This window comes from Lagenorhynchus albirostris, chromosome 7, assembly GCF_949774975.1.
Source record: "Lagenorhynchus albirostris chromosome 7, mLagAlb1.1, whole genome shotgun sequence".
NCBI classification, from domain to species: Eukaryota; Metazoa; Chordata; class Mammalia; order Artiodactyla; family Delphinidae; genus Lagenorhynchus; species Lagenorhynchus albirostris.
This window is the reverse complement of record NC_083101.1, coordinates 81,131,463-81,154,634: the sequence shown is the minus strand read 5'-3', so window position 1 is coordinate 81,154,634 and position 23,172 is coordinate 81,131,463. Positions and strand designations below refer to the sequence as shown.

The 23,172-nt window shown below is 54.6% G+C and overlaps 2 protein-coding genes across 2 annotated transcripts in view; one reads left to right on the top strand and one right to left on the bottom strand.

Moving 5' to 3' along the window:
• Positions 1–5,343: 5,343 nt before the first annotated feature.
• On the top strand, positions 5,344–7,357 carry ENHO (energy homeostasis associated). Its single transcript, XM_060153530.1, has 2 exons — positions 5,344–5,539; positions 6,558–7,357. Exon 2 carries the CDS (start codon positions 6,719–6,721, stop codon positions 6,947–6,949), a length of 231 nt encoding a protein of 76 aa, XP_060009513.1. The 5' UTR covers positions 5,344–5,539; positions 6,558–6,718; the 3' UTR covers positions 6,950–7,357.
• Positions 7,358–7,631: 274 nt separating this feature from the next.
• DNAI1 (dynein axonemal intermediate chain 1) overlaps positions 7,632–23,172 on the bottom strand; it is a 60,029-nt gene continuing 44,488 nt past the window's right edge. Inside the window, exons 13-20 of the mRNA XM_060153214.1 lie at positions 20,300–20,547; positions 15,784–15,873; positions 15,567–15,654; positions 14,899–14,978; positions 13,553–13,701; positions 13,348–13,447; positions 10,716–10,901; positions 7,632–7,752 (exon numbers count right to left, since the gene is read on the bottom strand). Of these exons, the coding sequence (XP_060009197.1) occupies positions 7,654–7,752; positions 10,716–10,901; positions 13,348–13,447; positions 13,553–13,701; positions 14,899–14,978; positions 15,567–15,654; positions 15,784–15,873; positions 20,300–20,547 (1,040 nt within the window). The 3' untranslated portion in view covers positions 7,632–7,653. The remainder of the gene's footprint in view (positions 7,753–10,715; positions 10,902–13,347; positions 13,448–13,552; positions 13,702–14,898; positions 14,979–15,566; positions 15,655–15,783; positions 15,874–20,299; positions 20,548–23,172) is intronic.

Sequence of the window (23,172 nt, the reverse complement as noted above, 5' to 3'; positions counted from 1 at the left end):
AGGCGCATAATGACCTAGCTCCTAGCAGTCTGAGGTCAAGAATGAAACACATTTCGTTATCCAAGTTAAATAAGTTAACACTTACTCTGTTGTCCTCTAACTGCTTGCAGACCACCATTTTGGATTTACCCTTCCAGGCGCATGTGACGGTGCCTCTCATCGTAAAATGAGTTGAATGGAATGTAGGCGAGGCAAAGGCATCATTCAAGGGCAGGTTGAAGAAGAAAGGTTTCCAGTCCTGTTACTCCAGCCTAAGATGTCCCATGAAGCCAGAAGCCATAGTCAGAGAGATTGAAAGAGCCCCCAGATGTAGTGCTACAAAAGGGAAACTGCTCCAAGAGCTTGCACAGACCTTGCATCTTCTTGGCAAACCTGAAGATTCAGAGAGCATGGTCCTACAAGATTCTAGTATTGATTATGGAAGTGGAAGTCTGTTGTATTCATGGATGTGTTCAACTTTTAAATAGTTTTTCTACATGGGAAAATTCCCATTTTAAAACCTAGCCTCCTCAGTACAGAAGTCAGAACTAAAATTCCCAGCACCCCTTGCAGCTTGTCTATAGGCATGCTACTTCCCCCACGTGAGATTTTGATTGGAAGTGAGCGATATGAGCAAGGTAAATATCACCAAAGTTCACCAATATTTCTGGTTCTCCTCTCCTTCTAAGCACCAGGAGGATTGCACTTGTGGCCACGAGATTTGTTTTGATCAATGCAATGTGAGCAGAAGCCAGTACACGTTTTCCCTCACTCTCTTCTGCCACAGCCAACTCTGAAGGTTCATATCAAGAAGGTGGCATCATTGTAAGATGGTGGAGCTTCCAAAAGCTTAGATCCTTGAGTGACCACAGTGAGCAAGGCTCTTCCTCCCCACTTCACCCATGCTGGAACTGTAGCTGAGCAAGAAATACATCTTTGCTATTTTAAGCCAGTAAGATCTGGGGGTTGTTTGTAACTACTGTGTTGCCTAACGAATTCTGACTGATGAAGAAAGGAAGCAGGTTGGACATAGGACTTCATTTTCATATAGCGCAAGTATCTAGCTTTTGGGAATGGTAGTAGTAACAGCATTGGTTTCCTAGTGGTTGCAGAACCGAGTTCTTACCACAGAAGTGCCGTAGAGCTTAGTGCTTGGAGTGGTAATGACTGTGATTTCCTCATCAGGTTGTATGGTATGGTTTGGGTGTTGTTCCTAGAAACTTATCCTCAAGTCCATTTCCTTAGCCCTCCTAACGATTCTGAGCTAAGTAATATCTTTTTTTTTTTTCAGTACGCGGGCCTCTCACTGTTGTGGCCTCTCTCGTTGCGGAGCGCAGGCTCCGGACGCGCAGGCTCAGAGGCCATGGCTCACGGGCCCAGCCGCTCCGCGGCATGTGGGATCTTCCCGGACCGGGGCACGAACCCGTGTCCCCTGCATCGGCAGGCGGACTCTCAACCACTGCGCTACCAGGGAAGCCCCTTAAGTAATATCTTTTAACAAATCCCTTTTATGCTTCAACTATCCAGTGGATTCTATTATTTGTGATAAAGAACTCTGACTGATAAAATTACTGTATTTAGTAAATCACATGTTCCATCAATTATAAGAGGCAAGTTATTTGAATTACTAAATGAATAACTAAAAAAAGAGGCTTAAAAACTATTACATGCCATTAATTGTAAGACATATTCTGATTTCAGAGTTGTTTAAACTAGAAAAAAATGTGCCTTAGGATCAATGAAATATAGTATTAGCCAAAGGAATTCTCCCCACCCCCCCACAGATGAGACTAACAGATGGCTGATTTTAAAAGAATAGTTGTAAAAGAATTGTATCATCTGGGAGGAAAAATAAAACCATACCCAATCCTCATAAATGCAGAGATCTGTGATTGCTCAATTCCAGGAAAATCCCTAAGACACCACCAGAAAGTGTAGTGCTAAATAGTAGAGTACCCCACAGAGAAATCCTCCACAATGGTGCTCTCAGAGCACTGGGTAAGAAATCTTGTCTTTGTGGGCAAAACCTGGGGCAGCCAGATTGGCTGATGGAGGAACTCTGCAGCCAAAGAAGTGAGTCAACACACAGCTGCCAGGAGATTTCCTAGTCCCATCATCGTCATTGTTATTCGTGGCCAAAATATTATAGACAATGTTCTGGATAGTGACCACCATACAATGCTTTCTTTTTACTCCATTTTATTCTCTATTTTTTCCATCTCTAAATATCAGGGGTTTTTTTGGGGGCGTGGGGAGGAGTGGTTTAAAGGTAGTTCAAAGGCAGTTCAAACAAAGGTAATGGGATTATTAGAAGCCATGTTCACACCCTATAGAGACCTGACTAGAACATGAAGGGACATTACCCAGGGAAACTATACACGAAGAATATTGGTCCTATGATATAACCTCCAGAAGCAGTAGCTGGATGTGTCATTGAGCTGCCCTCCACTGAAAAGGAGATGAATTTATTGGCATATGTACAGTGAGATGGTTGGATTATATAGGTGAGGGCATTTGGGGAATCATACATATAGGGAAAAAATGTGTTTGTGTTGGGCAAAGGATGGACTATAGTGAACAACTGCCGTTCTGCTTTTTCAGAATCTCTCTTCTCCTCCTCCACTCACCCCAGTGTCCATGCAGTTATGATGTGGGTCATGTTAGGCAATCTGATCCTCATCGATCCCTTGGCCCCAGTTGATTGGTCCAGAGTTAAGCATCTAACTAAGCTGAGCCAATCAGAGTACTTCCTGAGAAATCTGCAAACTGCAACCAAGAAAATGAAGCCAGTGTCTTGTTGGATGCCTAGACATTAAGATTTTAAGCTATGGGATTGTCTGAAGTCTTGTTTTTCACCATGTGGACCAGAAGAGCATTGGAAGCCAGACTGGGGGTGGGGATGACAATGCTGGGGCAGGGCAGGGGACGGAAATGAAGGAGACAGGCAGAAAGTAAGAGAGATAAGTGGAGAGAGAACCTAATGGCTTTTGTGTCTATTAGTTCCAGTTGTTCTTCAGGCATCCTTGTCTTTAGGTTTCAGGTATCTGATTATAAATATATCTTTTTCTTTAAACCAGTTCCTATTCTTCTTGGGTGAGTTCTTCCACTTTTCTGGTTTGACTACAACTGTTTTGCTGAAACTCACACAATGTTACCTTCAGCCTGGACCTCTCTCCTGAACCTCAGACCTGTTTATCCAACTGCCTATTGAACATCTCAACTTGGGTGTCCAATTCGTACCTCAAATTCAACATATCCAAAAGAGAATTCATCACCTCCCCACCCCAACCCTCTGTTGAAACTTACCCCTTCTCCTGTGTTCTCTATCTTAGTAAATAGCATCACGGTATCCCTATCACCAAGCTGGGAGTTATCCCAGACTTTTTCCTCCCTCTTACCCCCCATATCCTATAGGTCTAGGTCTCTAAGTCCTGCCAGTTGTAACTCTCCAATATTCTCAGTGCTTTCCTGTTCTCTCTAATCCTATTCCCCTACCTCATTTCAATGCCCTGTCATTACTTCTTGCCTTTACTCTCAAATGCCTTCAATCCCTCCTTCCACCCAGCAGCCCAAATCATCCTTCTAATTTCTGGATATGATCACATTTACTCCTCTGTTCAAAATTTCTTCAGTGGCTCCCCCCTGTCTTTAGGATAAAATCTGAACTCCAGCAGCTGGGTCACAAATTCACTCATATTACACTCAGATGTGCAATATTATTAGTCTTCTCTCTTTCCTAGAACTGATTTGATCTTGTTCACAATGCCCCCACCCTGCTGAGTAACAGGGGCAGGGGAAACTAAAATTAATCCACTCTGGTAAACTCAGGCAGGTCTAAAAATTTATTTTAGTCAGTCTCTAAGAAATTCAGTAGGTTTGGATGACTCAGTTTTTCAGGTTATTTTACCCTTCCCTTTCTCATTTTCAAGATAGCACTTGGTTTTATAGGGATCTCACTGGGGGAAGGGGCTCCTTACCCATGTGGTCCTTGGAGTTGTGTCACTTGGTATTTGCTGAGCTATGGTTGGTCTGGTATAAATAGTGAATTACAATCCTGAGAGGTAGCTGCTACTAAAACCATTTTACAGATAAAGAAGCTGAGACTAAAAGAGGTTGAGTAAATTGCCCCAAGATCACAAAGTTAGTTAAGTGGCAGAACCAGTAATCAACACCACCCTGATTCTGCTTGGCACTTGGATCTGCGTCTAGAATTCCAGAGATAAGTTAACATCGGATTTGGGAGCACTGAGAGACTTCATGGTATAGCTTTAGAGCTGCGCTTATCCATGGGAGAATATGTCCAGTGGAATGAGAGAAGGGTCCATTCAGAACACTTAGGAATCACTTGCATATGAAGTAGGGTAGGAAGCCCTACTTGAGGGCTCCTGCCCAAGGTGACCTTTCTCTTAGGAGAGCTTCTAGGATGGAGGAGTCAGGAGCTTCTAGGATGGAGAGTCATGCCTGGTCCTATTCCAGCCAGGGCTGAGCCATCCCTCGGAATACCCCATTCCTCTCTGTCCTAGGCTCCCCCATAGCAGGGTAAAGTACAAACCCCTGACCAGTACTGGGTGGGAACTCAATAAATGTGTCAAAACAACTTATGTTGGCAGAGCTGCTCACACCTCCTGGGGCCAGGGAATGTGGAACCAACTACAGACCCTCTGAAGTGGGGATGCAGAGTCCACACCCCGGTGGGAGCGGACGTGCGGGAGTATAGGGGACTTCCAAAACCAGGAGGTTCGGTCTCCTCCCAGATGTTGTATCCCAGTGCCTCCCTCCAGATGATGGGGACAGAGACCTCTCGCAGATATGGAAGGGTGGTCTCCTGGTAGAGGGGTACGGCGGCTCTGGCCTTTCTCACATGTTGGGTGTGCAGATCTTCCGGGTGTTGAAAGTGCAAGAAATCCCCTCAAGTAGGTGGGCCCCGCCCCCTTCCCCCCAGTGGAGGGATCCACACTGAGTAGCCCCTTCAGCCCTCTTCCCGCCCCCGCCCCGCCTGCACAAGGGGCGGGCCAGTCTTCACACCGGCGCACAACCAATGGCAAGGGAGCCTGGCACGGCCAGCCAATTAACTGGCGGCAGCTGCGAGGGATGGCTCCTCCTCCGACAGGCCGCCGGCCGCTGGCCTCCGAGAAGGCGGGGCTCTTTCCCTGTTTTTGCTGCCGGCCGAGCCTGGCCGAGCCCAGCCGGGAGACCAGTCGAGCCCAGCCGAACGTAGCCGAACGCAGCCGAGCCCAGCCGAGCCCCGCGCCCAAACGGCCGCCGCCGCCCGAGCGCCGCCGTGCGAGCAGGCGAGCGGCCTCGGCCGCGGAGGAGGCGCCGCCCCAGGGGGAGGACGTCCCTGCTCGCCACAGACCGCCCGCGGCAGAGGCCGCCCCGGTCGCGCCGCCGCGGGAGCGGCCGGCGGAGGCTGCGCTGCGGAGGGGGAGGGTCGGGGGGAGGGGAAGTCACCCCTGCCCGCCTCCCGCTGCTCCCCGCCCGCAGGCTCTCGAGCAGCAGTCGGCGCCCTGCATCCCGCTGCCCCGGACCCTCCCGCGGGCGCGCACCGGGCTCAACTCAGGTAAGAGGGGCCCTCCCACCACGGGCATGGGGGGCGTTGAAAACCAGAGACGGAGATGAAGAGACATAGACACACACGGAGACAGAGACACAGCCGGGGAGAAAGAGACACACACACAAAGACAGACACACACAAGAGACGCACAGAACTACAGAGACAGACCGCACGGAGAGGGGATAGAGACACGTCCACGGGGACAGACGGACACACAGCGGGGAAGAAAGAGAGACGGAGACACAAGAGACCCATACACACAGAGACAGGGAGAAAGAGACACACAGAGACTGATACAGAGATACACAAAGAAATAGACTGGGAGAGAAACGAGACACAAGAGAGACCCTTATAGACTCAGAGATGGGGACACAGAGAGAGACAGATATAAAGAGAGCTACAGAGAGACAGACAGGTACACACGGAGGTGGGTATACAGAGGCAGAGGCACAGATCCAGGCAAGGGAACCAAGGGACAGAGTAAGGGCCAGACACACAGACACACGCACCTGACCTGGAGAGACAGTCTCACAGAGAGGTGCACCTAGGTACACAGTCTTAGATAACACAGACCCACACATGCCTGCCAGGCCTCCACAAAGTTCCCTCTGTGTGAGCTGGCGCCTCTGGAGGTCTCCTGGGCTGGCTGGCTGGAGTCCTGAGTCAGGGGAGGTGCCCAGGCCATGTCGAAGCTGGTCACAGTGCCCATCCTTCAAGGCCTTGGGCTTCCTCAATCCCACCCACTCACACAGTTCTTCTGAGGGCTGGATGTTCAGTGGGCAGGGCCACGCCATGCCCACTGGTCAAAAGGAGAATGAGTTATAGGCTGCCTAATGCAGCTTCCCCACAGTAGCCACACCCCCATCCAGGTGCCCAGAGCCAGGTGTTGGCTCTGCGGGGTACTGAGGCCTGCTGGGAGGCCAGAGGTGTGGGAGCGGGCTGTCTTCCCTACGCCTCTCCTCCTAGGCCTAACCCCACCCCTTCCTCCTCACCACCCTTTGCCTTTGCTCTGTACTCCCCACAGGCTGAGAACTGCAGGCAGACGTCTTCACTGTCCGGGAATCATTGAGTGTGTGGACAGGACAGCCTCCTTGGAAGGCCGGCTGTACCGGAGTTCCGCCTCGGCATGGGCCTTGCCATTGAGGCAGCTTCTCAGTCTGTGCCTGTCTGAGGGTGCTGCCCGTCATGGGGGCAGCCATCTCCCAGGGGGCCCTCATCGCCATCATCTGCAACGGCCTCGTAGGCTTCTTGCTGCTGCTGCTCTGGGTCATTCTCTGCTGGGCCTGCCACTCCCGTTCTGCCAACATCGACTCCCTCTCCGAATCCAGTCCCAACTCCAGCCCCGGCCCCTGTCCCGAGAAGGCGCCCCCGCCCCAGAAGCTCAGCCATGAAGGCAGCTACCTGCTGCAGCCCTGAAGGCCCCTGGCCTAGCCCGGAGTCTGGGACTTAAGTCCACCCCACTTGGAACCTGGAATCGGGATCCCAGGGTCCAGCCAGCCTGGGGTCCAGAACTCAGAGTCCAGCCTGTCTGGAGCTGGACCCAGCAGCCCAGAGTCTGGTCGGCCTGGCTCCAAGAGGGGCTCTGCTGGCCCTCGGTAGACAGGCCTGGGGTGGGGGATTCATGAGTTGGTGCTAGGGCCAGGGCCATCTGGACTCTGCTCCATCCCAGTGGTCGGGGCTGGGTCCACCGCCCCCTAGGCCAAGCGCCTCCAGGCCCTCGAGGTTGGGGAATCAATCCATGGCAATAATGGGAGGGTGTCCAGGCTGGGCCCCTTCTCTGGTCCTCCTACTGTTTGCTGGATAATAAATGGAACTATGGCTCTACCCTGAGATTTTCTCCTCTTCCTGGGGGCCTTGCTGTAGCAAAATGAAAGGTTGTGGGTGGGCTTCCAGACACAAGTTTATTTGCACAGAGAAGGAGGGGGTAATGGTGGTTGAGGGCCAAATCCTGGGGTGAGGTGCTGGGACCAGGGCTGGAGCAGGGTGCTAAGGGCAGGTGCTGGGACCTGATCAGGGGTGTGGTGGCACACATACTGGGTGCTAAGCCTGGGCTGGGGTACCAGGGTCAGGTGCTACAAGTACGGGGTTCAAGACATGGGCCAGGCCCTGGGGCCAGGCCCTCAGGTCTTGGGTTTTACTTCCCTCACCAGGTTCAGCAGTTTGTCCAGTTTTGCGATCTCTACAGCTGGACCCTTCTGCACTTCCTGGCCCTTCTTTTCCTGGTGAGAAGGGAAGTACACATGGGGGAGGAATGGTGAGGGATGGGCCACCTCTCTCTACTTCCCAGCACCACCTCCTGTGCCCAGCTTAGGCAGCTGTGCCACGCCTCTCTCCTGCCCAACTAGATTCCGGACCCCTGCCTGCCGCCCCCAACCCCCCCAAGGATCCTTCCCCATCCCAGGTTGGGTGGCAGGGGCCCAGCTGAGGCCTGCAAGAGACATCCAGCTGTGTTTCTGAACCTCCGATCAACGTAGGATCCTTATACTGGGAGGAGTGGGGGAAGCCAGGAAGAGCTGTAGCCCAGGGCCTCTACCTGTTGGGAGCACCCTTCCCACAGGAAGGTCCCTGGCTGAGTCCTAACACGGAGCTAAGAGGTGTGTGTTTGTGGAGGGAAAAGAGTGTGGACAAAGCCACAGGTGCCCTCACCTAGTACTGTTACCTAGCACTTTCAGGTCAGGTTGGGAGTGGGGTACCGTTTGGGCCAGGCCCGCTGTGTCAGACATACCCAGGGTGGGGGCAGGTGTCAGGAGACCCAGGAGGGCTGATGGGATATCCCGTGTGGTTCCAGATGTCCTTGGCTGGGACTGTCCCTCAGAAGGGCGGGTCCTGAATTTATGACCCCTCACCCCTGCCTACAGGCCACTCTAATCCTTTAGCTGGTAAGCTGGGCCCTGAGAAAAAGAGAGCTGGGACACTGGGGTATGTGTCACTCAGGCCCTGAGAGCTCCCTGGCAGACCAGCACCAGTGCCATCCTCCCTTCTGTCCAGGCGGTGGGGTGTGGGCTAGGCTGGGGCAGCTGCCATTTCCTGCCTTCCCTTTGTGCCCGGGCCCCTGCCCTCTCAGCCACCTGTGCCCACTGCTCACTGGCACCTGCCCCAGCCTTGCCTGCTGAGGGCCCAGCGTGGATCTGGCCCGGGCTATGAGGTGGGAGGAGAATGCAGGGCCAGCAGGCCCCTTCCTGGCCCCATCTTGCCTGCTGCCACCCTGTGGAACTCAGATCTCCTCCTGGTGTGACCCCTGCGCCTGTTCCCAAATCTGTCTCCCCCTCCCCGTGCGGCCCAGTGCCTTTGCCACTCCCCGGCTCACCTCTGCATTCCTGAGGCAGAGGACAAAGATGTCTTTTTCTCTCTCACCCCCCTCTCCCTCCCAAATTAACCTCGTGTTCTCTTGCCCTCACCTCACCTCCTGGGAGTCAGCAGATCTGGCTTTTAGTTCCAGCTTTGTCATTAACTCCCTATATGACTTTGGGCAAGTTCTGCCCAAACTGTTTCTATCTATACTGCAGTTGGGGAAAGTAGGCCTCGACCTTTGACAAGTTGGGCTCTGACACCAATCCTGGGAAGCTCCTTGGGCTGGGAAGTCGGGCCTCTGTGGCCAAGCCCTCTTGGGAAGATCAGGGAGACTGCAGCCTGCAGAGAGGGGCGGTAGGGATGCCCAGAGGACTTCCTTTGGCCCGAATCACTTGGCTGCTAATAGAGTCAGGTGGCGATTTCACAGGAACTGCCAATCCACCCAAGAACTAGCCCCCAGCTATCACCTGCTCAGGTCCTCTGATTCCCAGGTACCCGTGTCCTCAGGTCCTCAGAGATATAGATGCTGAGCATTGCTCTGAGAGGAGCTGGGACTGTGGGAGATCCTTGCATCCCTGGGTCAAAGTGGGCAGGGCAGGCCCCCACCCAGATCTACTGCCTTCAAGGTGTGATGGTCATACCCCAGCCCCAAGGGGTCACCGCCATCCCTCCCACAGGGCTGTCCAGCTCTCCTAGCTCAAGCCTGGGTTTCTCTCCTCACTAAATTAAGAGCAGATTTTATCTGTTCCACAAATTATACTGCCTTCTTCCCCCTCCTTGAGGCCAGCTAGCTGGGCTTAGCAGAGTTTTAGACCACACCCAACCCCCCCCCCGCCCCCCATCCTATCCCATCCCATCCCACCCCCAGCCCACCACGGCCTCTGGGCCACAGCTGCAGGCACTCAGCAGCCTTCTGAGTATTTATAGCCAAGTTCACCCCTTCCCCCAGCTGGCTACAATTACAGGCCCGGCCAAATTCCCAGCCCTTGCCTCCCTGGCCCTGGTGGGGAATAGGCCAGGCTGGCCCGAGAGGGTTAGTGCGGTGGCCCCTGCCTTGGTAGGCAGCAGTTGAAAGAGACAGGCCCCTGCTCTTGCCTCAGACTGCAAGTAAATGCCTCAAACTGCAACCAGGGGGTACAGTCATCAGGGCAACATGGCCCAGCTCCGGCCCAGCTCTGATGCTGGCCCAGAACCTGGCAGGAAGCAAATTCCATTTTTTCTCCTAGCACCCAAATGGACAGGACTGGGCTCTAGGTTTTTGGACGCTGGATTTTTAAGTTGGACCTCTGGGCGCTGGATTCTAAGGCCTGGGTTCTTAAGTCTGAATTGGGACTCTGAGAGCTAGACTTCGAGGTCATGGCTCTGGGCTTGGTGGCCTGTATTCAGGGCCCTTGGGCTCTGGGCAAGGCCTCCGGATCATTAGAGATTCCAGAAAGGAACCAGAGCTCAAAAGGAGGACTGCCTAGCTGCTGACCTAGTTACCCTCCTCATGGCTCATTTCCTACTTCCCGTGTGGACCCGGAGCTCCCAGTTCAGAAGCCCTGTGCGAGCCCAGCCAATGAAGCAGAAACTAGGCCTCAAGCCCCTACCTGCATGACACCAAACAAGCCAATGATGCCCGTGTGCTTCCCCCAGGCTTCGGGTCCTCATAGTCACCTGCTTACCTGATGTCTCCACCTGGGGGCCCCACAGGTAACTCAGATTCAGCATGTCAGAACTGATCTGTCTCCTGCTTCCCCTGTGCTCCTCACTTGGGCGATGACACCACCCTTACCCTGGGCCCCCAAAGCCAGAAACCTGGGGGCCACCCCCTGGCTCCTCCCCTTTCTCTCAACCCCCTGCCATCCTGGAGACTTTCTCTCACGGCAGCCCAAACTCCCCAAAACCGTACCTTCGGCATCTTGCGCAAATTGGGTGAGAGCTTGAGGCAGGTGACGTGCCCACGATCATCGCCCACAATGATGATGGGGTGGATGGGGTTGAACTGCACATGGGTGAGCTTGTTCTTCTTTCGGGCCACCACAGGCTGGTTGCATATGGCCTCGTACTTGTTGATGGACAAGTCAAACACGTGGGTCTGTGAAGAGGTGGGTGTCAGCACACTCGGGGAAATGAGACCCCTGTCGCCCACCTCAGAGTAACTGCCCCTGAACTTTCTGGGGAAAGTCGACAGAAGCCTAGGCAGTGTGAGAGGCAATTTGTGTCTCTGTTTCTCCTGTGGTTGAGGGAATGGGGATAAAACGTTTAGGAAAAAATTTAAGTCTATGCAGAATTAACAGAGCAGCTGCCATTTATGGAGCACTTACTATGTACTAGACTCTGGGCAAGCGTGTCACATGGTTGCATCATCGAATTATAATCCTCACAGCCACTCTATAAGGTAGGTTCTGTTATTATCCCCATTTTATAAATGACGAGAAAGAGGCTCTTAAGGCTAACTTGCCAGTAAGTGGCAGAACCAGGTTTTCTACCAACTAATATATGTCAGGTGTTCAGACAGTGCATGTCATAAAGGTGCTCAACAGGGACTTCCCTGGTGGCGCAGGGGATAAGACTCCGCACTCCCGATGCCGGGGGCCCAGGTTTGATCCCTGGCCAGGGAACCAGATCCCACATGCATGCCACAACGAAGAGTTCGCATGCCACAAATAAGGAGCTGGCGAGCAGCAACTAAGGAGCCCGCCTGCCACAACTAAGACCGGGTGCAACCAAATAAATAAATATAAAATAAAATAAAACTGTTTAAAAAAAAAACGGTGCTCAATAAATGTTTGATCTTATTTTTACCGCATCCTAAGTCCGAACCATTAGCAACTCTTGCCTAGATGACTGTGGCAGCATCCTAACTGGTCTTCCTGCTTCAGCTCTTGCCTTTCTATCATCCATCCTTCATGCAGCAGCCATACTTACCTTTAAAAAATCTAAAATCCTCCAATAGTCTCCCTGGGCACGCTACATAAAATCCAGATGTGCTTACTCTAGATTCTGCACTGTCTGCTCTCATCTCAGGCTCTCACCCCTTTGCCTACTAGACCCCAGCCACCCTACCTGCCTGTTTCTTAAACCCTTCCAGCTAATTCTCCCCTCAGGGCATTTGCACTAGCTGTTCCTCTGTCTGGAATGCATCCCCGCATCTTCACCTGGCTGGCTCTTTCTTGCGACTCAGCTCTCAGCTTGAATGTCACCCCTTTAAAGAAGATTTCCCTGACCACTCTATCTAAGAAACCACCGAGTCCTTTTCTTTTACATCACTCTCTCTCGTTTTAAAGATATAACAGTGTTGTGAAGATAGAACTCACATACTATAAAATTTACCCATTTAAAGTATACAATTCCTCTTTTATAGTATGTTCACAGTTATGTAACCATCACCACAACCAATTTTAGGACATTTTCATCACCCCCAAAAGAACCCTTATACCTATTACCAAGTCATTCCCCGTTTTCTCCCAACTCCTCTAGCCCTAGGTAACCACACATCTACTTTGTCCCTATAGATTTGCCTATTCTAGACCTATATAAATGGAAGCATACAATGTTTGGTCTTTTGTGACTGGCTTCTTAACCTAAGCATTTTTCAAGGTTCATTCATGATATAGCATGCATCAATACTTCATTCCTTGTTATTACTGAATAATACTCCTTGTGGATATAGCACCTATTGTTTACCCATTCATCAGTTGACAGACATTTGGGTTGTTTCTACTTTTTGGCTGTTATGAATAATGCTGCTACAAACATGGGTGTACATACATCATCCTCTTTTAATCTCTGCCTAGCACTTAAATCTATTGGGGGTTTTGTTGTTGTTCCTTTTGTCTCTTTCCCTTCACTGGAACGTAAGTTCTGTGACAGCAGGAACCTGAATCACCAGGCCCTGGCCTGGAGCTGGGAACCACAGTTGACCCTTGGTTACGCATTTGTTCAGCAAATAGATGACTGACTTGAGGGTGATGCGTTAATCACTATATTCTTTTCTGGTAGGTGCTTCTCAGTTTATATCAAAGTCCAAAAGGAAAATGTACTGCAGAAGAATTTTCTCACAAACTGTTTCTGAACTTTCACCAACTCTCATTGCGGCATAGAGCCCCTTCCATCTCCCCTTCTCAGACTCAGCTTGCACACTCCCAGGGATGGGGACCTCGTTGCCTTTTAGACACTATTTCCATCACAGATCAACTCTGGCTCAGAAGTTTTTCCTTACATCAGGTTGGCACCTGCCACCCTGCAGCTCCCTCCCCAGGGCCCTCAGAGAGGATAACTGCTCCTCATGGTACCTTAACCCCCAGAGTGCTCTCTCCTTCAAGGTGAACAGCCCCACTCTCTCCTCCAGGCCTCATGGGATGAATGATCCCTCTTTTGACAGGGCCCTGGGTGGCCTGGCCCTTGAGGATACACAGTCCTTATGTTCTGCCTTCCCCCACCTGACCTGGGCATGGCGTGGGCTCTCCAGGAGGGAGACCTTGAGACAGCTCATCCTACCTTCAGTAGGGGGTCAGCTGGGTCAGGAAGGGGGCGCTCACCTTCCCATTGGTGGTGACTGCTGCAAACACAGTGGAAGAGTATGGGGCCCAGGCCACGTCGCCCACGGCTGAATTTAGGTCATAGATGAACATCGGGGTCCTGCAGGGGGGAGGGGTGGAAAGCTCAGGGCACAGAGGGCTTACGGTGCCAGAGCCCCGCCGGCCCCAGCCCAGGGTGGTGCCTGAGGGAGGGCAGGCCCCTCACTTGATGGTGTGGTCCCAGATCTTCACGGTCCAGTCGGAGCTGCAGGACATGAAGACCTTGGTGTGGTAGGGGTTCCAGGACACAGCATCCACTGCCATGCTGTGGGCGTCATAGGTGCTGAGGAACTGGCTGGAGTAGGATTTGGAGCACTGGGGTGAGGGTGGGGAAGCGGGGTTCAGGAGTGAGAGAGGCCAGCAGCCACCACTTCCCTGGGGGCCCTAAAGGGTCAGGCCCTGAGATTCCTCTTCTGTCCTCGCCCCACATCACTGTCACAGCTGAGCTGGGACCAAGCTCTCGGCTGCATTTCTCACCCTCAAAGCAACCAGAGAGAAAGGAGGGGCTTAAGGGGCTGGGCAGGGGAGTCTTCCTGGAGGGTGAGGGAAGTCTGCCCAGAGGATTCCAGGTCTGGCAGAAAAGGCCTTCCCTCCCTGAACCCAGGCAGAGCAGGTGTAAGGGGCCCTGGGGGAGGTGTGGTGTCTCGCCTGTGTCCAGACCAAGGCCTGTGGACGGGCAGACAGAGTGCTGGATCCACCTGCACGGACAGAAGCCTTGCAGCAGTGATAAACATCCCACCTTGCCCAGGTGAGAGCAGGTACAGAGCCTGCAGCAAGTTCCAATCTCACGATTTCTCATTCGGTTTCTTGCCCTGACCAGCAGGCCCCTCACACCCTCCCTCCAGGAGACTGAGTGGCCAACTAGCCTCTTCCTCTCTCTCGCACGGCCACTGGGAGGGGGGTGGGGGTGGGGACCTCTTTTACATTCAGACCAGCTCTGCCTGGGCCTCAGGGGCTCCCGGAGGCGGCCTGTAATTAACATTCTGAGTCTCAGAGCCTAAGAAAAGCTTGCGGCAGAGCTATTTCTGGGTGGATGAAGGTTCAGAAGGATGTTCACCTACTAACACTGAGACTTGGCAGAAACTGGCCCTGAAGTTCCATCCCGCTGCCGGCTGGGATGAACCCGGTATTCAGAGATAAATTTTCTTGTTACCTGGCCTTGGAAGCTCAGCTCAAGTTCAGATCTCCTCCAGGAAGTCTCCCCAGAATGTTTCAAGGCCCCCAACCTCCACTCCCAGCTCTACCTCCTCCACTCCCAGGAAGGGAGCAGGACCCAGAGGGAAGGATGCTGGGCTAGGCCAAAGTCACCCTCTAGATTCTCCATCCCCTTTCCTGCACTCGGCCACTCTTCCCGCCACCCAAGCAGGTCAAGAAATGCATTCTCTTCCCGCAAGAAGCCTTCCAGAACTGATGAGCCCTAAGATCTGTCCGAATAGGGTCTGTTGAGAACGATAAGCTCCCGGGTCTAAGAGGCCCTGTAAGGAGCTGGCATTGAGGGCAGTGCTGCCTCACCTTGTAGATCTTCCCCTCCTCTGTGCCCACTAGGAACAGGTAGTCGATCTCTTTGTGGAAGTCAAAGGCAGTGCCACAGCCTTGGGAGAAGAGGGAACAGCTTGAGGCCAGTTCTGGGAGGGAGGCTCCCAGCACCTCCTCTACCCAGGATGGCCTGAGCCCAGGTGCTTGTGAGGGACGGCTGGGGCCAGCCAGGCAAACAGAAACTGGGTCTCTGGCCTGCAGCTTGTCCCGGGCAGTTGGGACTCTGCAAACGGGCCAGGGCTTCTGCAGACAGGAATGGGGCCTGGATAAACAAGGCAGGGATTGAGTTAAACAGGGTCAGGGTCAGGGTAAACAGGGACAGGGTCTGCAAACAGGGATATGGTCTGTGCAAACAGGGTTCCAGTCTGCATAAACAGGGGAGGAATTGAGTAAACAGGGAGAGGATCTGGGCAAACAGGGACCTGATCTGCATAAACAGGGCTGGATCTGCATAACAGCACCCAATCTGCATAAACAGGGAGGGTCTGCAAATGGCCAAGGGCTGGGTGCGCTGGGCCAGGCTTTCTCATTACCTCCGGTCAGGCACAAGTGGAGGCATGGTGCGGCAGAAAGAGGGAGGACCAGACACCTCATGGGCTGGGGTGACGTGGCCAGGCGTGGATGTGAGGGGCTGGGGCTCTTACCCACTGTGTGTATCTGCAAGCCCTCGGGACCCTCGGTCGTGCTGTCCTCCACCTTCAGCTTGATGACATCTGTGTGAACCAGCTCGCTCTGCAGTCACACAGGGAGGGGGAAGCACATGGGTGGGGCTGGACCGGCAAGGTTGGGGGTCCCTCTGTCATTCATCTCCCCCCACTCCCTATCTCCACCCCTGCATGACCCTTTCTGGGAAACAGGCACCTTCACGAGCGTCCAAGACACGATCCTGCCATCAGATGATACAGAGAAGAAGTTAAGGTTGTGGTCCATGTCATCCTTCTGCCACTTGACCTGAAACATCCCAAACTGTGAGCTCTAGGGTGTTGGGTTAGGGCCCCTCAAGAACCCGTCTGAGGTCCAGAAGCCAGTTCTGGGAGCCCATATCTCAGAGTCCCCTGATTTCCCTGGCCTCCCTCCTTCCACTCATTCCTCTCTCCCTGAGCATCCTGAGGCAACAGGCCAGTCGGGGCACTGCCCAGTGTCCGGGCTCAGCACTGGAGGTGCCCGGTTCCTCCCTGGGTTGAGTTTTAGGAGCCCAGTTGTAAGAAGGCAGTGGCTCTGGGTTTGACATCCTTACAGGGCCTGGGAAGGACAGAGCCCATCAACCAGCTTCCTCATTTACAAAACAGGAGCCATAATAGCATGGGCTTGTTGTAAGGAATAAATGAAACAATGAGTGTGAAGCCCTTAGGCCAGAACATTGCAAATTTCAAGTGTTCAATAAATATCATTAGCTGATATCCTCAGTGTTACCATCATGCTAGGAATCAGGGTGGCAAGGCTCTCGGGAGGCTTTTTCCTGCTTCCTTGGGCAGTGGGGAGGAACAGCCTCCCTCCACCACCCTCCCCATCCAGGCTTGGCCTTTCTCTAGGCGGCTCTCTTCTGTTCCCAACTTCACTTCACCACTAGCCCCTGCTTCCAGAATCTTGCTCCCAGATCTCAGATGTGAGCTGCATTTCTCCATCTGCAAATTGGGGTTAATAATCCTGCCCCACCCATCTTCTCTGGGCTGGAAGCAAACATATGCGAAAGTGTTTGGGAGACAGAGCTGTCGTCTTACGAAGATGACACGCTTGAGGCTCAAGTTTCTGTTGCCAGATGTGGAGGCCTGGCCAAGCCACGTCCGGGAGAGCTGGGGCAGGGCTGGGTGCCCAGATCTTCCCACCCTCCAGTTCCCTCCAGGCGTCCTGTGCTGGGGCCACTGTCCCTTCCTCCTGTCACAAGCAGAGGCCCAGTGAGGGAGGACAGGAACCCAGGGCTGCTGCCTGTAACCACAGTTGTCACCTGGCCCTTGAGGGGTGTGTGTAGCGGGGAGGGGATTGCTCTTCCGGGGCCACGCCCCAGGCCTGACTGGTCAGAGCTGCAGGAGGGCAGACCCAGTCCCGCCTGGGTCTGTCTGGGCAGGCTGCTCTTTTGTGCGTTCACTGGGGGGCCTAGAACACCACAGAGCTTGTGAGGCACAAGTCAGAGCAGCCCTGATGCTGAGACCGTTTCCTCTTCTGTGTAAAGGCAGTCCCTTTAAAGGGGGGAGGGGACAGGGGGTGTCAAAGGCCAGGCTGTAAGAGGCGCGAGGGAGCTGCCAAGGGAAGTGTTTAATGAGCGGCGCCAGCGTGCACGGAAATTGTATTTCACACCCCACTTAGCAGCCTGATGCCCAGCTGGGGGGTGGTGTGTGTGTGTATATGCAATGAGCCATGTACATGTGTGTGTGCGTGTGTGTGTGCAAGTCACACACGTGCTCCTGGGGTCCAGGTGGGAGGGTAGGAATAAAGAGGGCCAAGAGGGGGCAGGTGGAAGTGGGGTTAAGACAATACATGAATGCCCAGGAAGCAGGTGGTAGGGAGGAGACGGAGGCCTGTTTCACCGATTCCTTCTCTTTTGCCTTATCTGATTAGGGCAGGCATGTTTGACCCCAGGGGTCTGCTCATATCCTTCCTGCCCCCTTCCCTTCCCCTGTGTAGCACAGAATACACACACACACACACACACACACACACACACACACACACACACCCTGCAGAGTGTCGTGGTTGAGGCTTCACAGCGGGGCCTGAACAGGGCTGCACTCTCCTTCGGACAGACGGTTCTCTCCCTGGCTCCAAAACCTTCCATGGCTCCCCGCTGCCAACGGAACAAAGTCCGTCTGCCCCCAGCCTGGCATCTGAGATCTAAAACAACCTATCTCGTTCCTCCCAAGACACAGTCCCGTTGAGAAGGACTTAGACTCTGATGTCTCTGACGCCTCATTCGTCAGCCTGGCTCTTCTTCAAGCTCCAGGATATACAGTCAACTGCCGGTAGGACATCTCCTCCTCTGGCTTCTTATATTAACTTCCGGCCAGAAATCCATGGATTTCCTACTGGGTCCCCCAAGCCGGAGTCCCAGGCACCGTCACCAATTTTTCCTTTTCCCCATATCCAATCAGTCGTTTCCTGTTCATGATTTGACTGCCTCGACAGCTCTCAACCCTACCTCCTCATTTTTATCTCCACTGCCCCTGTTGTAGCTCAGGCTTCAAGATCTCTCATGCCGTGGCCAGAGGACATCTCCGAGACACTACCTGACTGTGGGACTTCTCTGCCCCAAACCCTCTGATGGTTGGGCACTCTCGTCTTATTCATACATCGGGCTTCTGTACTGACACTTCATTTGAGACCACTAACATGCAAAGGCCAAGCTTCCTACTTGCTAGAGAAGCACACTCACGACTGAGCTCAGGAGTCCCTGACGCTGAGCTCCACGCGGTGTGTTGTTGCCCAGCAGGCCCCTCTGCTTGCCCGTGTCTTTCCGGTGCACGCGTGACCCCTTTGTACCCTTCTTTATCTAACGGATACTTCCTCATTCTTCACGATTCAGCTTAGGTGTTCCTTCCTTTAGGAAGACCTCCCTGGCCCTCTGGCCCCTGGTCCCCATCCCAGACAATCTGGACAAGCCTCAGCGCCCCCATGAGCCCTCCTTAGCACACTCCGTATCCTGCTCAGCTGTGGCTGCCATATCCAGACACCAAGCCCTGAGCATCCTCAGCTCCCAGAGGAGAGAACAGGCAGGAGTTGATGAATGAATGGATGAATGAGGAGGCAGGGAGGGAATGAGAGCGAAAGAAGAGAACAGGAAGTCATTAAAGGAGTGAGAGGCAGGCCCCTCCCATGTCGCAAGCCCTGATTCCAGCCAAGAACTCTGAGTCTTTGGTTTTGCAAAGGCAGCAGCCCTGTTTTCCTGACAGGACGGTGGGAGAACAGAAGGCCACCCCGTCCAGTGTCCCTGGCACCCGCCCAGTGAAGGGGAAACTGTGTCTCTTGCACACCCTACTTCTCTCTCCGACCTGCGATTTGATTCAGAGAACAGAGCAGAGTGGGAGTAGGGTGGTTGGCCTTGGCCCCTCGCCCTCTCCTGGGCTTGAGGAGAATAGTCAGGCCACCCGGAGATGCTCTGTGCTTGGCCCTGGGCTGTCTGCCCGTGCTGGAAAAGCCGGGCCGGGGCTGGTACTGGTTCAGTTTGATCAAAGCGAGTCTTTTCTCCTCGCCCTGGGCTTTAAAGTCTCTGCAGACACCCTCCCCGTGTCTGGAGACTTCTGCGGGCCTGGACGCGATGAATGGGGAGGTGGGCTTTTCAGAGGAGAGAACTCCTGAGGCTGCAAGTCGGGCTCCTGCTTTGGTCGAGAACTGTGGGGAGGGTGTTTAGGGGGAGGGGGTGCCCCAGCTCTGGGTGAAGGATGAAGCTGAGAGGCCACCATATCCCCTGTGCCTGGACAGCCCTCCCTCTGCTCAGGCCTGTCTGGGAGCTGAGAGCCAGTGCCTGGGGTGCCCACATGACTCAGGAAGCTCAGGGCCAGACAGGCAGGGGTGCAGAGCCCGCCTGCAGACCCTGTCAGGGCAAGGGGGAGAGGAAGGTGAGAAGACAGATCCCAGCACTGCCTGAGGAGCCCAGAGGCCTTGGGCAACTTGAGGCAGAAATCTATGCTTAGACTCTCCCAGGCCTGCCCATGGGGTGAGGGTACGCAGCCTCAGAAGGAGGGGGACCTTTGGAACACAGTGAGGAAGGGCCTGCAAAGCCAGAGCTAAGAGACTCTGAGAATGAAACTGTGAAATCTACTCCCAGCGCAATAAGATGGGAGACGCAGAGTCAGGGTGAAATCTAGCCCCAGTGACTAGGTAATGGTCCCATTCTATGCCTGACTGGAGAAGATGGGTGTTACACAGAAGCCTCAGGGACAGACATCACCTACCAGGCCTTACAGCCCCACCAAGAAGTCAGAGAACGGGCAGTGCCTACCCCTATCTGGGAGTTCCCCAAATCTAGCCCAGATGGCAGAAGAGAGCCCCTGAGGGGAGCTGAGGAAGATCATAGACCCTTGGAGCCCTTGACACACTCAGCAGAGGCCCATCAGGCCCTGGGGGCTTCCCACCACGGGCTCTGAGTCACTGACCACTACTTCTAAGAGATCCGAGATCCTTAGCAGACAGATGGGCCCTGCTTGATGGGAGCTCTGAGGCAGCGGACCCCAGCTCTTACCACAAACCGTCTTGCCTCCTGACGCCTCGCCTGTGCCCTTCTCTGCCCCTTCTCACACCCAGCTCCTTGGTCTCTAAGCTGGTAGCTGGCATCCCCATGCCCTTGCCTGTGGCCCTCTCCTCCCCAAGGCCCCTCGTCCGGTGGCTCCCAGGCCCACACGCTACTCAGTCCCACCCACTTCTCCCACCTTGGTCCAAGGCTGACCTGCCACACAGGGTCTGTGTGCTTGCCAGACTTGGCTGAGCTGCGAAAGGAGGGCTGGGAGTAGGGCTTCTTGAGGTTGTAAATGGCCACGTTGCCGTCGTAGTGGCCCACCACCACTAGGTGGGGGTGGTCCACGTGCACGTCCAGACACAGGATGCCGCTCTCGCTGCTGAAGGTGTATTCGGGGAAGCTGGGGTTCTTCATGCTATAGAAGAGCAGCATGCCCCGGCTCTGCTTCCTGAAGTCATCTGGCCCAGGGAAGAGGGCGGCGGTGATTGGACAGTCCCTGCTGGGGAAGCCCCGGCCCCTCCCTCACAGGGTGGACAAGCCCTGCCCAGTTCTGCCTCTGACAGAGAGCGTGGGAGACCTCTCGGGGCTTCATCTTCTCTGTCCGTGAGACAGAATCATGCGACTTGACCCACCCCCTTCTCAGGGTTCACGAGAGGATCCAACAGATAAGGTGACCGGGCATATCTGAGGGACGGACATTCTCCTTAGTCTCCCTGGGGTACAGGAAAGGAGGGGGGTTGCAGGCTCAAAGAGTTGTCAAGTGAAGAATGTGGGTGGGCTTGGGAAGGAGCAGTATCCTCAGAGAGGGTCCAGATGCCCAGCCCATCTCCTGCCCTTAGGTGCTGGGATAATGGCCATGTACCCCTCGTCCCCAGCCAGGGATAGGGGTTCAGTCTGGACTAACACGGAATTGCCTGTAGGAGTCCCACACTAGCCACCTGTGGGCATCTTCCCAGACCCTCTGGTCCCACAGTCCCCAGCTGCAGCCTGAGCCCTAGCTCTAAGCACGCTCCCAGATTCGAAAGGTCCCAGGCCAGCCAGTCAGGCTTCCATAGGCCACAGTGCTATCCCTCTGGCCTGGGCGCAGCCTTCGGTGATCAACAGTGGACCGCTCAGCAGACGTCCTCCTCCTGGCCCGCCCCATGGCAAGGGAACGCCTCCCACACTCCTTCATGCTCCGCGCACGTGGCGCCCATCCGGATAATGCCGTCACTGAATGGAATACAGTCCCAGCCGTCCATTCCCGCTCTCCTGCCACCAGCCCAGGACCCTTCCCAAGCTCAGAAGAGCCAGAGCTGGAGAGGTGGAAGTCTAGAGCAGCCCCCTGCCTTGGGGGCCCTATGCTCAGGCAGCCTTTTAGCTCTGCCGGCCCCCCAGGGCTATCTCCTCTGCCCCTGGCCACTGAAGGCCTGGGCCCTCCTCCCAGAGTGGCCAGTCCTGAGGTGAGGAGCCCATGGGCGGGAAGGATAGGTAAGCAGCCCCAACTTGGTGAGTTTTTTTTGTGTGTGTGTGTGGTACGCGGGCCTCTCACTGTTGTGGCCTCTCCTGTTGCGGACCACAGGCTCCGGACGCGCAGGCTCCGGACGCGCAGGCTCAGCGGCCATGGCTCACGGGCGCAGCCGTTCCGCGGCATGTGGGATCTTCCCGGACCAGGGCACGAACCCGTGTCCCCTGCATCGGCAGGCGGACTCTCAATCACTGCGCCACCAGGGAAGCCCTTGGTGAGTTTTGCTGAGTCATTCTCTCTGTCTTGTGTCTAAGACTGCCCCTTTCTTGAGGGAGCAGGTGACTGGGCTGGGCTCAGGGACAGTCTGGGCTGGGCTCCCTGGGCTCTGGGCGTGAGCCCAGCTACGACCAGGTCCCAGCTATCCTCACCCTGGGCACTCTGCAAGCACAGCGGATGCTTCCTGGGAGCCAGGGTTAGGGAGCAGGGAGCAGCCAGGAGCCAGGCTGGCCTTAGGTGGGCAGAGCTGGAAGCTGAGGCCAGCCTTCCTGCCCACCAGCGCAGCTGTCTGTGGGGGAGCCCACCTTCCCTTGCCGTGGCTAACTGTCACCAGCTCTGGGACTCCTGTCAGGAACCCCTCCCCTGATCAACTGCACGGGAGTCTTCCTGTGCAAGGAGGGGGCTGCCCCTGGAGTGGAAGGTACAAGGGTCCAGCCTGAGCCACGGGGAGGGCACGCAGTGGTTCAGGAAGGAAAATGCTTCTGCTCTGGGGAAAGTGAGGAAAGCCAGGTTGGGCCACCCTGTGCCTGGCACTATCTCAAAGACTGGCCTTGAGGTGGGGGATGGGAGCTGGCAGTACCTCACCGCGTAGGGCTCCAGGCTGGGCCCCAAGGTCTGACTCTTGAATTCAGGGAGAGATCTGCAGTTGGCTGAGGGGAGTGTCTTTCCCACCCAGACCACGAAGGGCTTGAACCGGGCAGTGTGACAGTCACTTGCCGTTCCTTTAATTCATGACCCAAATCCTGAGCACCTGATCTGGGCCTCCCCCTGGGCTGAGCCTGGCAGGGACAGACACACCCCACTGGGGACGTGGGCTTGCCCTCAGCAGCCCCTAGTGTGGTGACAGGGAGCCAGACCCCGTGGCTGAATGGGCAAGCCCTTGCTGGGTAATCAAAGTATTAAATGCCAGGCCAGAGGTGAGCTGTAGATGCCCTTGACATCCAATCTGGCCTTGATGCCGGGCAAGACTGACAGAATGGGAGTGGGCGGGCCAGAGGGCGAATGAAAGGCAGGGTGGCTGGGTGAGTGATGCTCAGGCTGAGTTCTCAGATGCTCTCCTTATAGCACCAAGGGGCAAAGGCAGGCATGACCTCACACTTGCTCTCACTGTGCCACGGTATCTGGCCCCTTGAGGGACAGCAGTGATGACTTCCTCTAGACACGCTTCCAGCACTGTGTGCCCCTGCACACACACAGAGCCTTCATGACCAGTGGAACCAGGAAAGGAGGGTTGGAAACCCTAGGTCGGCTTAGTAACTCTGCAGTGAGGACATCTCTGACCCACTCACAGAACCACTGGGACTAGACACTGAACTATGGCCCCTGGATTTTATAGTTGGGTAAACTGAGGCCAGAGGGG